The 15,000-nt window shown below is 32.1% G+C and overlaps 1 protein-coding gene across 8 annotated transcripts in view; it reads left to right on the forward strand.

Annotated features, from left to right (window-relative positions):
• Positions 1 to 15,000, forward strand: part of LOC135220671 (muscle LIM protein Mlp84B-like) — a 69,045-nt gene that overhangs the window by 34,293 nt on the left and 19,752 nt on the right. For all 8 annotated transcript variants that reach the window (XM_064258043.1, XM_064258042.1, XM_064258045.1 and 5 more), the window contains exons 6-7: positions 11,422 to 11,503; positions 14,400 to 14,523. In XM_064258043.1, the coding sequence (XP_064114113.1) occupies positions 11,422 to 11,503; positions 14,400 to 14,523 (206 nt within the window). The remainder of the gene's footprint in view (positions 1 to 11,421; positions 11,504 to 14,399; positions 14,524 to 15,000) is intronic.

Raw genomic sequence — 15,000 nt, forward strand, 5'->3', positions numbered from 1 at the left:
ACATTCCCAACTTGACCTCTATTGCATTCCGAGTGGCTCTCCAGTATTTTTTCACACACACGCATACACACACACAGTACAGTCGCCCTTGATATACTTAATACGTGACTCACCTTATCTCTTATCCTTGCACCGTCTATTATATTTACTGACAATTGTTTATATAAATCAACCGCTTTAATTCTTACAACATACACATCAAAATTCAGAGTTAGTGTATCGCCTGCAGTTTGAATTTACCCACATATCGTTACGCTTACATCCATTATCAACTTTCTCATCTTGCAAACACTGTCACGCGCTTTCTCCAGTCTGCAGTTTTTCTTCTATATCCCCATTCAGTAGTGGCATTTTCTTATAGCATAAATTTATACATACTTATCTTGTACTTTCTCTGACTTCTCCCACCGTTCAGTCAATAAGGATATGCTGCCATGGAGTTCAAATAACCCACTTTTATACCGAACCAAGTCATACTATTGCCTGCACAATTCTTTCATATAGTTAACTTCATTCGTAAAGTCTTTTAATACTCTCGAGAACTTATCATCAACACCCTCTACACTGCCTCTTCATTGGTTCTAACACAGACAGTATCGAAGTCCATCTATTATACTGCATACTTACTTTTCTTTGCGTTCAAATGATTTTTTCTTAATAACTACTTGACATCCGCCCATTTTTTTGTTTAAGCCCACACTGTTCTTCTACTCTAATAGATTTTTCTGCCATCTGACTCAATTTCTCAGTCCCACAGCACCATACATGCAATCATACCAACTCCAGGTGTTTCTTCTTCCTTCCACAACTTCATTGCACTCTAAACGTCCTCAACAGTTACTTCCGTAAAAATGTTTCTATTTATGCCAACTCTTCCAACTCATGCATCTTTTATCTCTGCTTTTTTATTTTCATTGTTCAGCAAATCTTTATAATGCACACTCCCGCTCCGTCGACCGAGGACTCAATTTAATTAAAACAGCATCTCTTCATTTACACCTATTATTCCGAGATTTACATGATCATTCATCTTTTTCTCTGCAGTGACTTTCCCCCCCACCTTCCCCCCCCCCCGCCCCAGCCCCCTCCCCCTCTTCGTATCATCTGGTATCGTCATCTTTCTTCCTCTTCCTGACAATTCTGTTCATTCTCCCATACACCTGTATGTGATTTCATCTCTCATCTAAATCCACATTAGTTCATCTCGCTTTGTTTCATAATAAAAATAAAACTTTGATTTCTCTACCTCAGGACTTTATGTCTAATTCCCTCTCCTACCACCCAGTACCAAAAATCACTCCCCGATTGTATCCTTTATCCTTTAATACTCTTTTCTTCTCTAAGTCTCTACACTTTTTCATCAATTTCCTCCTTAGATGTTCGTCTAACTTTATTCTTGCCATATTATCTTTTCATCATTATCCTCTCCAGCTTAAACTTATATCTTAACTTTCATGTCAATCAAAGCCACTGGTCTTCTCATAGCTTCATGAACCAAATTGTTCTTCCTAACAGTTGCTGCTGAAACATAATCTGGTAAATGTTATCTCCATAATTTCTTATTCCCGATGCCATGTATTGGAAAATCCTTCGTTATAAAGTATGTTTTCCAGCACTTTATTATTTATTTTTATACTTCGCTTTCAATGTCCGTATATGAAGGCATGTGATTTGAATTTTATCTCAATTGCATTCCTATTCCTTTGGATAACAAAAATGCTCCTTTTTTTCTCTCTCTTTTAACTAGTGCAAAGATGTTGCGAAACAATCTGTCATCAATACATCTGCTGCTTATACTCGTTTTTTTCAAGTCGTTCATATTTTATTCCTGTTGCTTTGCATTAAACTGAATTCGTGATAATGTTTAAAAAGTTTTGTACTTTTGAAATAGGTGTTGTCAATGGAAAATCTGATAAACGAAATTAGAGTTGGTTTGATTTAAAAACATAGAAAATTGTCATTCCAAAATGTTTCTGATATCTACTGAAATGAAAACCATAAGTAAATTTATAAAACAATAAGTGGTGCTAAAGCAACGCACTGAAGTCTTGCCTTCTCACCAATCCGCCTTTGGTACTCCTGAGTGCATCAATCGTACCTCCTAATCACTCTCATCCCCCGTTATTAGTTTCAGTGATGTACTTATCGAACCGGGAATTAAATTCGCAAAGTAAATCGACGAGGGAGCAATAAACGATGCTCTAATTGGTTATGTCAGTTTCGAGATCTGATACAGAAATGGTTCAACGGCGTTTCCCGCTTTGCTTTATTCTGAGTCGAGTTAGGGGAGGTCATCTGAGTCTCCATATTTTCCTTTCCTCAGACCCTTTCATTCCTGCCAGTGGTATACTTCAAAATGCCAATTTCGTCATATATTTTCAGGTAATACCGTATGAAGGTAGGTAAATGAATCTTTTCCCTTCCCGCCCTATCAGCAACTGATATTGAGCACAGACACACAAACAGAAACGTATAAAATGCACACCCACATATATACACATATTACACATACACGCACATATACACGTATATATATATATATATATATATATTATATATATATATATATATCTATATATAGATTATATATATAGATATATATATCTTATATATATATCATATATATATATATAAATTTATAACATAGGTATATATGATATATATAATATATATATATATATATATATATATATATCTTTATATATAATACATACATATCATACTATATATATATATATATATATATATATATATATATATATATATATATATATATATATATTAATGGACATTTGTAGCTCGAATGATCTATATGATTCACGGTGATGTCATAATTATCCATATTATCTCAATATACGTATATAATGATCTATATATATATGATATTATATATAATATAGATAGGTTTATATATATATCTATAATCTATATATCTCTTTATTAGCTTTATATATCAATATATCCTAATATATATATATTATATATATTATATATATATATATTATATATAATTATATATATATGTATAGGATATATACTAAACTTATATATATATATAGATTATATATATATCTTTTATATACTATCTATATATAGATATATATATATATAATATATATATTATATATATATATATGTAAAGGCACAAGTTCTTTCTGTTGTTTGTCTGTTCTGTTCAGTGGGCATGCAAAACAATCAGGACATATGAAAGGTAAGGCTACCAAATTTTTACCATAAACTCCCCTCCTTCTAGGAAGGTTTTAGTCAAATCCTGAAATTCGAGGGCCGTTTCTGATGGGACCTTAACCCCTCTTATACATACCCTTCATTTTTTACAACTCTTGGGATTTTTCACAACTTCTTTGGCTTAGCAGGCTCTCAATTGATTACTTATTCTGAAAGCGACTGTACATTCAGCCCTGTAGAGGTTGCCATAACCGACGGCATGCCTCTTTTTATCCCGAGCAATGCCCGGGTACAGCAGTTAGTGTATATTATCTTATATATATCTATATATATATATATAATATTAATATCTATCTGCATATATATTATATATCATATATATATTAATATCTATATCCTATATATGGTATATTATATATATGTATATCTATATATGATATATATATATATATATATATAAAAATATATATATATATATATATATATATATATTATATATATATATATATATAAATGTGTGTGTGTGTGTGTGTGTGTGTATGCACTTCAAGTCTTTTTACCCATAGTATGAGAGCTTGGAAGTGATAGCCTCCGGGTTCTCCGCAAATTTTTTGTAATGAGGTAACAGGCCACATGCCATTATTCTATCTCACAAGTGACCAGGGCTGGAGTAATTACACTTGAAGAAATGAATTACAATTAAAATTATAATTACTTTAATAAAATGTAAATTACAATTGCAATTACATTTGGAAATAGCAATTACATTACAATTACAATTACTTAACAACAAATTCAATTACAATTGCAGTTACATTTACAACTGATTTCGTTGCTAGAATAAACGGTAATCTTCGGCACAGGAAACAATGGATTGCGGGAAGCAAATCGAGCTAATACGGTTACATAATTTACTCTCGGAAGTGTAAGTGATAGAAGAGCAGACGTCATATTATAAAATTATATCCTCCTGTAATTAAATAAATTACAATTACTTACTCCAATTTAATTTTCCATTACAGTTGCAATTGCAATTACAATAACACGAAATTCTGTAATTACCTACATTTCAATTAAATTACAATTACTCTAACCCTTGCATATGACATTGCTACCTATTCGTAGTTGGGGATTAAGCCGCGAGCCTTGCTTATGTATGCAAGTCCGATGCTCAACGTATATTCAGACAATGTCTGTTTAGTGAGGAGTTACGAAAGGAGTGTTCGGATCCCTTGTGTGGTTGATTAGTGCATCGCAAACAGAGGGAAATTTGTTGTCATTACACTGTAGTAGAAGACGGAGGAGAGAAGAGAGCGTGAGAGAGAGAGAGAGAGAGAGAGAGAGAGAGAGAGAGAGAATCGAGGTTATTACTTTGTAATTTTGAAATTGCAATCGCTCGATTCATTATGAGCATAAGAATTTAGCAATGAAAGGTTGATTTGATCTGACTGATCTTGCATTGTTCCTATGTAAACCAATGGTTTCAAAACGCAAGAAGCTGTTGCAACAAATACCAGCATATGTATTTGGATAATAATTTCGTATAGTGGAATTACGTTTTCAACAAATACAAAGAATTCCTTTAATAACATCCCCAGTTATATAATAGTTTCTAGGAACCCTATATTTCGAAATCTTACTCACTCTCTTATTTCTCAAGGTATTAGTTATTTTCTCTAACGAAAAACATTCCATTACGCTATTGGCATCAAGTTTTATCCCGATTATGCCATAAGGTGGTTTCATACATACGTACATATATATAAATATATATACAATATATATGCATACATACATCAACATATATATATATATATAATATATTATATATATATATATATATATATATATATATATATATATATGTATAATTATATATAATATATAGATTATATATAATATATATATATATATATATATAAGCCACCTATATCATATTGGATGCCGGTAATTGTAATGAAATATTTGCTATTAGAGAAAATAACCATTACTTTAAGAAATGGTTGTTGTATTAATATGAGAACCAATAAGACATTAGATCATGAAGATCCAAGAAATTTCACAATAACTAAGCTGTAAAATTTAGAAAACTTTCTTTTTATTCTAATAAGAATATCGTTCATTTATATATATATATATATATATAGTATAATATATATATATATAATATTATATATATATATATATGTATATATATATGTTATATATGATGTTTAATAATTCCTATACATTATGTGTATGTATGTGTACGCACACATAGACTCATATATATATATATTATATATATATATATATATATATATATTATATATATATATATATATATATATATATATATATATACTATATATATATATATATATATATATATATATATAATATATATGTGTGTGTGTGTGTGTGTGTGTGTTTGTGTGTGTGTATGTGTTTGTATGATTGTGTGTGCAAGTATGTATACATACATACGTAGTGCATACATATACACATGAAATGAGAAAAAGAAATTAAAAACCTTCAGTATTCGTACTCAGTCCCACAGCCAGAAAATTTTCATACAATGTGAAGGCTCTCTTTAATCCTCAAACTAAGGTGACTTATTCGTTTCATTATCTCCTCTTGCTTCCTCTTACAAAATATTAGCTGTTTCTTTATGCGTGCTAACTTTGTTTCATTTATCTCATTCATTTTTCCGCCGGGTCTCTGCTTACGAAAACTTTTTTTTTTTTTTTCATTTTCAAGTCATTAAGTGAATTCTGTTGGCCTGATTAATATCTTGTATTAAGTGAACTCTCTCTCTCTCTCTCTCTCTCTCTCTCTCTCTCTCTCCACGTTGCGGGAGTGACTTGTTTGCCAAGACCATCGAAGAGTATTTATAGACAGACCCTGTCTCTTGAAGTTTTGGTCAGATATTCTACCCTGTAAATTAGAGAAACCAACATTATCTGAAGGTTAATTCTGAAAAGCAGAAAGATCAGTCATTTTTATACTGAAATTTATATATTTGATTTATCTGCGGCTCATTCTTTTGTCAGATATCGCTCAAAATATGTTTTATGATACATTCAACGCCAGAGAAACGGAGCGATTGTCACCAATAGGAAGAAGGCTCGGAACAAAAAGGCCCTTTCTCATTGGTTGGCTCCCGGGCTTACTCACCGGCGAATCGTACTATAGGCGGAGTAATCCACACCAATTTGTTTACTACCATATTTAGGCTATATGCTAACCTTTCAGTTCTACGTCCAGGTTCCTCATCCTTCCTCGTGTGTTGGAGTAAATGACAAAAGATCGGAAAACACTTTTACTGAGCAATCATATTTGCCAAGATATGTCAAAGCAACTTCGTATCTTTCTCTCAGAAGGTATTTCATTATCATTGTCCCCATTGTTTATTATTATTTCTCATATTTCTATATTTTTCATATGAATTTCATGTGAAATGAAAGGTATATGGGATTCTTCATTCTTATAAATGCGCCATGAAGCGTTGGTCCTTACATAATTTGTCACACAAATTAACCCACCCCCACAAAAAAAAAATGCATTGACCCCTAACGGAACTCAATGGTGTGTAACGAGATATTAAGACTAATTTATTCACTCGTTGTTACTTTAGATTAAGCTGACCTTATGCCAGCTCGGGCTCTTGCTAAGGAATACACAAATTTATTATTTATTGGAAGTACAGCTTCGTAATATATAAAATGCAATTAAAGCATCTGCAGGACTACATAAATCTATCGTCTATCAGAAGAATAAGTTTCCTACTCTGTGAAAGGTGAATAAAAGCATGCACTGGTCGCCTTTGCCTTAGAGACAGAACACGTCTCCCCTCTGCCCCCTGGCCGCCCCCCGTCCCCTCCTCCAATCTCCAGGTGTAAAGGCGCTAACTTCCTCCCTCTCCTCTTGCCGGCTGACTCCCACGCGGGCGTCCCAGCCCACCCAATTTTAGCCTCCCGCTTGGTGGTGGTGTCCGCCCCTGACGGCATCGGACCTACCTCCGTCTAACGAGGCATAACTTTTCTTTCTGTCTCATTTAGTTTCTTTTATTTGTTCGTCTGATTGGGATTCTAAAGCATATATGGAGTGGATTGTATGTTTCAGTTTATTACAGTGTTAATTCCGATTTGATAAGTATACACAAAGATTCATACTGTGGAGGGGTATGCATGGATGCATGAAAGAGTATAGATATTTACCTCAGTACACACCATCCTTGATATACATATATATAAATATATATATATATATATATATATATATATATATATATATATATATATATATGTGTGTGTGTGTGTGTGTGTGTGTGTGTGTGTGTGTGTGTGTGTATACATTTATATATGGTGTGTGTAGTTACATTTAGACATCATTCTGTATACATATACATATTTATGCTCCATGAGGTGCTGTTCATGTCATTTAGTAGAGTTCTTAATAACATGCTGGAGGAGAACACATACGAACAAGACCGATTGCTCTGTTGCTGGAGAACATAGATGGATAAAACTGAGTATTTTTCATTCTTTTTAATTCACTCGTTATAAAACATTAACTTAGTTAAGATTTACTTACGATAAAATGAGGTATTCATGTTGGACGAAGCCTCCGTTTTCTGTGAGTTCCGAGAACGGACTTGTTTTCCTCTACGATTCAAGGGTTATTTTTGGCACTGCGAAATGTTGGTCCCTTTCGGTGCTGCCTTCCTCTTCATTGCATTCATAAGTTCTAATTTGCTGACAGCTATTTGTCTATCTTTCTTTCTATATTTCTTTGCTTTGTGCGCATTCCTAGATTAGAATTGCAAGTAACCTGTGGTGCTATCATTATTGTTATATCAATACCTGAAATTTGTGTACCAAGGCCTAGAAGTGACAACATATCATGGGACATTTACCAAGAACGAGAATCCATGTACGTTTCGTTTGACGTAAAATACATATTAATGCACATTTACACTTACGAGAATTAATAATCAACATTGCAAATGGGGACAACGGTATTAGAGTATTTTAGAAATGCATATCATATTAATTGAAAGTAAATCCTTATTCTCTTATAGTAAAACGTATTGGAGACAAAAGGTTATTCTCAAAACAGGCAAAGGTAAATATCATAAGCTTAATACAGAAATAATGAAGGAAGCGTCAAGGTAAAAAAAAAAAAAAAATAGCAAAAACACTGAAGGAAAATGAGGAATGACAAAACATAACGTCGTGACTTTTACCCGAGTACAGACGTGATACCTAACGTGAGTTCCTTTCCCCACCCAAATCCCCATGACTCAACAATAGCGGGGAAAGAAAAAGAAGTGGGGCAAATATGGAGAAGGTCTTAGACATCTTACTGAAAGAGCCAGGGTATGAGTGTCACATGCTTCGAGAGAGCATTTCCTTGTTCGTTTCGTCATTACCTAATTATACAGGGTCTCACACACACACACACACACATGCACACACATATATATTATATATAAATATATATATATATATATCTATATATATATATATATATAATATATATATATATATATATATATGGGGAGGGTACAAGCCACAGCGAAGTAAAATCCTTATGTAGTTTAAAATATATATTTCTTGTACAGAATTAAACTTTAATCCTGTACAAGAGGTACGACATAGTACCTAGCTTCTGCATATGTATATATATATATATTAGAATATATTATATATATATATACACACATATAGGATATAAGATATATATATTATTATATTATATATATATATATTTAATAACATATATATATATAAGTATATATATACTTATATATATACATATATACATATATATGGGTATATAGTATATATAGATATATATATATATATACATAGATATATATATTATATATATATATAGATATATATTATATATATGTTATAGTATATATATATATTATATATATATATATATATATTATAATAATATTATATTATATATCATATATATCTATATATATATATTATATATCTATATCTATATACATACATACGATATATATTATGTCTATATGATATATATATATATATATATATATATATATATATATTCTATACATATATATATATATATATATATATATATATATATATATCTATATATATATTATATCTTATATATATATATATATATACTATATACCATGGGTACAAGGGCAAAGGCCACGAAGGAAAGTGAAACCATTGAGTACCGCTGCGGTACTTCATTATTCCATTTTCCTTCGCGGGTTTTGCCCTTATATAAAATTCAATTAGTTCCAAATTTTCGTGATTCCCTTTTACAGACACAACAGGTAATATATATATATATAATAATTATTAATATATATATTTATTATAAAATAATTAATATAATTATATTAAATATATATTTATATATATATATATTATATTATTCATATATATGTATGTATGTTGTATATATATAATATATAGCAATATATAATTATGTTATGTATGTATATATATACTATATATCATATTAATATAATAATATATTATATATATTTAATTATATGTATATATATATATTATATATTATCATTTTTTTTTAAGCCCGGGGGGGGGGCTTTCCCTTTCCCGCGTTCGATGTCTTGAAGCACTTTAAGTAAGGGATGTAAATTTTATTGTTCTAACAATTTTTGTAATATCTGAAATTTCAATAGCTTGTTATTTTTTTTAGGAATGCATGTTTAGTCGCGGTTTCTTTTCATTCAGTCATGAAATGAAAAAAGGATATAAGGTTTTCACGAAATATTCAAACGCCAAGAGAAGAAATATTATAGACTTTGATGGAAGAGTTTCTCATTGTAATCCTTTTTCAGTTAAACCTTCCACACCTTTGTTATCCAGATATTATTTCTTCCGGATTTTTTTTATAGCCAGAAAAAGTGTACCTACAGTTTTCGTAGTTTAATAAAAGAAAACATAAAAATCTTCAACCATATATTATACTCGGTTCCTTTTTGTGTTAAGTAGTAGGATGAATAGATAGATAGATAGATAGATAGATAGATAGATAGATAGATAGAGCTGACGAAAATACATAGTTCAAGAAATCTTTAACTATATATTCTATTCTTTTTCTTTTTGTGTTAAGTCATAGGATAGGTAGATAGATAGATAGGTCGATAGATAGATAGAGATGACGGTAGCATCATGAGGCTTTCACGCCTGTACATATCCTTCGGTCCTATTGCGCCTGAAATGGATAAAAGAAACTAATTTTGGAAGTCTTCACATTAAGAGCACGGCAAGGACGACGAATTCAAGTAGCATTTTCTTGGAAATGCTAATCTTGAGAGACCCGTATTCCGCTCTTCCATAATACGGAAGAAGATGACTCTGTTAATCAATTTGGCAGAATCGAGAACAGGAGTCCAAAAAAGTCTTTAGCTGCCATAATTTCCCAGGACACTTTCCACCATATTAACTTCGTGTACTAATTTGTCCGTGGCCCAGGAAGAGAATGGTTATTTTCTAGTTTCTCATAACGAGGATATGGAGTCGCGGAAAGGCTCCTTTATTTTTTGCGAAATTGTTTGCATCTACGCAACCACACATACGCAATTGGCCATATTCACATCAGCCCGACATTTTGTCTGGTCTGTTTTCCTTAACCATATTTATTGTCATCTTTTAGTAAGCAATTTAATTGCAGTCTTCCTTAGAATGTTATCTTCATTCCTTCCTCACTGAATTCCTTATTTTCCCAATATAAAATATGTTCGCCACAACATCTTCTTTTCAGGGTAACTTCACTGAAATGAAATTTGAAAGTTCCAACAATTTTTCATCACCCAAATTGATTCGTTCATTTGTATTACATACGTACAAATATGTTGTGCAAAATATCTAAAATATCTCTTTTCAAGAAAAGATACATTTTTTCTTTTGATTAGATTTGTACACCCACTAACCCGTATTAGTAATGTATAGTTTCATTTGACACACACATACGGATTTTATATAGCTATGTATATATATATATATATATATATATATATAATATATATATATATATATATGTGTGTGTGTGTGTGTGTGTGTGTGTGTGTGTGTGTGTGTGTTTTGTATGTATGTATATACGTACGTATATATCTTTTGTGTATGTCTGTAGACGTATTGTTATGAAAGATGCAATGCTCACTCACAAATATGAAGCAGGCCCTCATACCCTTACATTCCGCTGACACGAACTTTCGCTCTTCCTTAGTGTGTTACGGCAAGGCCTTCGGACCCAAAGGCTATGGCTTTGGCGCAGGCGCAGGTACTCTCACCTGTGGAGAGGAAACAGAGTAAGTGAATGAAGAGTATGATTTATCTTCTCCCAGGCGGTCAACAGTATGAAAGCCGCAGACTACAAGCATTCGCCTCGACCACCAATCATTGCTATAGTAGATTCACATCAGACGTGCATATGATATCTGGGCCAGTCCCTTACGACGCTCCTGATTGGCTGTTGATAAGCCAATCACAGGGCTGGAAACTCTCAGTCTCTCGGGAGAGTTCACATATGCAGGATGTATGTTCAACCTATCCTTAAAGACGTATACCTCAGGAGAGATGGAACATACATCCTGCCTATGTGAACTCGCGAGAGAGATCGAGTGTTTCCAGCCCTGTCATTGGCTTATCAACAGCAAATCAGGAGAGTTGTAAAGGACTGGCCTAGACATCAAATGCACGGTTGATGTGAATCTAGTATTGCATTCGCCTTGGCCACCAATCATTGCTCGCTACTCATGATGCAATTATTTTCCGTTCATTTATTTATTTATTTATTTATTTATTTATTTATTCATTCATTTACGTGTTATCTGCGCGATTCTCTTTTGCTTTCTGGTTAACCTTTGCTACGTCGAGGAAAAAAAGTGCCATAACCGCCAGTTGCTGTGTTGATCGGTGAAAGCGCTGAACATTGCTGTCTTTACTCTGTAGTTAACATTCAATCGATATCATAAATGATCTAATTATCAACAACAATATCGGACTTCTCTTTTAAAAGTAATTTTAATGAATTGATTAGCTCCTGAACCTTGCAGATATTTTGAACAACTCTGCTTTCACAGTATCCGCCAACTGCCGGTTTTCTTAAAGGTTTTTCTTCTGAAGTTCGACGACAACGGCTTCATTAGATTGATCGCTGCCTCAAAATTCATCCTTTGTTAACGCTGTAATCTCACACTAATTATCATTCAGATCTGCCAAGAGTTGACACAACGGATCTGAGCCGATAAAGAAGGGTCATTAATCATGATTTCTTTCTTTCAGAAAAAGACTAAAACTACTAGCCGCGTGTGTGAGATGGCGTATGCCAATGAATAACGCTTGGCTAGTCATGTGTTGATAACGGCTACCAGTTAACATAATCTCTGCACTCAGATGTCTAATGAGCTTCAGCACTTTATTTTCTTAAACTAACAAACAGGTTGTTTCTTTCTTCTTCTTCAGTCTGTTACGGCAAGAAATTCGGTCCCAAAGGATACGGGTTCGGTCATGGAGGAGGCACCTTGCAGTGCGACCCTGACGCGTAGGTTTCAAAAGCTCTTTTTTATTTTCATTTTCCCCCTCCTGTTTCATTGGTAATTTGGTGTTCATGTTATTTGACAGACGCCCTACTCTCCCGTTAGCGTTGTGTAGTTGTATCATCCTCCGTACGTCCCTGTTTGGAACAATTTTCTAATAGAGTAGCAAAGAAATTCGCCAGCCAGAACGTTTACTTTTGAAATTTGAAATTGTCATGAATTGTCATAACGTAACCAATAATTAATTGAAATTTTTTTAACCCTTTGAGTAAATGCATTTGCCTATTTCATAATATTACACAAAGTTAGTGTGCACAAAAAGGTCATATAATGAAGAAATTCTTAAAGAGGAAATGAGATATACAAATTGTAAACTATAAGGTTTTGAAGGGAAAAAGAGAAAAAATTAATGATAACAGGTACTCATTTCGGATATCCTTTCGGCAGCTTACAAAGACTATCCTTATGTTTACGATGCTGATAACTAGAATCATGAAAGACAATTTCAAGGTAGAATCCCATGAATGAATTTCAAGGTAGAATCATGAAAAAATTCAAGGTAGAATCCTAGAAATAATTTCAAGGTAGAACAGCAAGAAAGTGTGAAATGTCTTTGTTGTATCTAGATTTATGTCTTGGGATGACAGAGGTCTAAAGAACTTTTTTCGTTGGCTCTTGAAGAATAAAAATCAGTATAGGAAGTTCCCATTATAGAAAAAAATAACTTTGTTGCGGGACCTAATGTTAAGAGCATTTGAGGATATTATTGTCTTTTTTATAAACTACCGGTGTTTTTTTTGCCGAGCTAACGCTCGAACTTTTAATTTCCTTTCTTTGTTATTTCCTATGTTGTTGTACCTGCCCTACTAGTCAGTGAACGTAAGAATTCACAATTCAATGTTTACTGCAAACTACCAACCGAGCGGTAGTTTTCCCGGATGTAATTTTCACCCGTCTCTTACCAGATTCAACAATGATTTGAAAATGGCTTGGTAGTCAATGAGTAGGGAAAGACCCTCTCTCCTTCACCCCTCTTTAACACACAATGCTAATAAATTGGTCCGTCAGCTGTTAAGCACTTACGTGGGATTCTGCACCGGTGAAAAGTGCTTACAGACAACAGACAGACAGACAGACCAAACTTTTTTTTTTTTTGTAGTAAGGTTGTAAAGTTTATGTGCGTACTAACAAACTGTTGACCTAGGCATGCCATTTCATCAAATGTCACGAAGGTAAGTTTTTCCTTTCCTTTTTTACACTAGTTTGCAATAGATGGTTCTCAAAGATATAGTTAAAAGTATTAGACATAATCGACCTATGCCTTTATCCCAAGGAGCCATTAGCAGAATGCATTGGGTTTGTATAATATAGTATCTGGCACATGAGTTAGGAAAATGTTCAGTTTGTCACTTCAACAGGTTAAGCAGGAATAACATAAGTGCCACTATTAATAGTATAAATGCTCACTAATAGAAATACCGATGACATTACCAATATATTAATAGAGGACGTGCATTCGCATCATAGTACATAAATGCAAACGTGTAGATGTTAGAAACATTGATTTCTCATTATTCCTGAATAACACGTTGAAATAAAAAAACTGAAAATGTTTCTAACTTATGATAAGAACCAATGTTCATAACACATTCGTTACATCTTTCAGTGCTCCCATTGTTCGTCCTCATGGCAACCCTGATGCCATCCTACCAACCCCAGAGGGAGAGATTCCCTGTCCTCGCTGCGGTGGGCGTGTCTTCACTGCTGAGCTTATGTTGGCTAAGGGCAGGGTAAGTACTTCATGCAAGCATACACATATACATATGTATATGTGTGTGTATATATACAAAATACACAACCTACTATACATATAACATATTTATATATATATATATTATATATATATATATTGAAATTATATATATATGAATATATATAATATATATATATATATATAATACAGCATATATTATATTCTAAATATATATATATATATATATATATATAAATATAGATTCTATATATATATATTATATATAATATATAATATATATTATATATATGTATAATACATGCTATATAATATATATATATATATATAATATATATATTATATATTATTATAGGTATATAAATATATATATATAAAATATATATATATAGATATATATATGTATATATATCTATAAAATAATATATACAATATAATTCTCTATCTATATATATATATATATATTATATGTATATATATATATAATATATAGCTA

Source organism: Macrobrachium nipponense, chromosome 2 (genome assembly GCF_015104395.2).
Source record: "Macrobrachium nipponense isolate FS-2020 chromosome 2, ASM1510439v2, whole genome shotgun sequence".
NCBI classification, from domain to species: Eukaryota; Metazoa; Arthropoda; class Malacostraca; order Decapoda; family Palaemonidae; genus Macrobrachium; species Macrobrachium nipponense.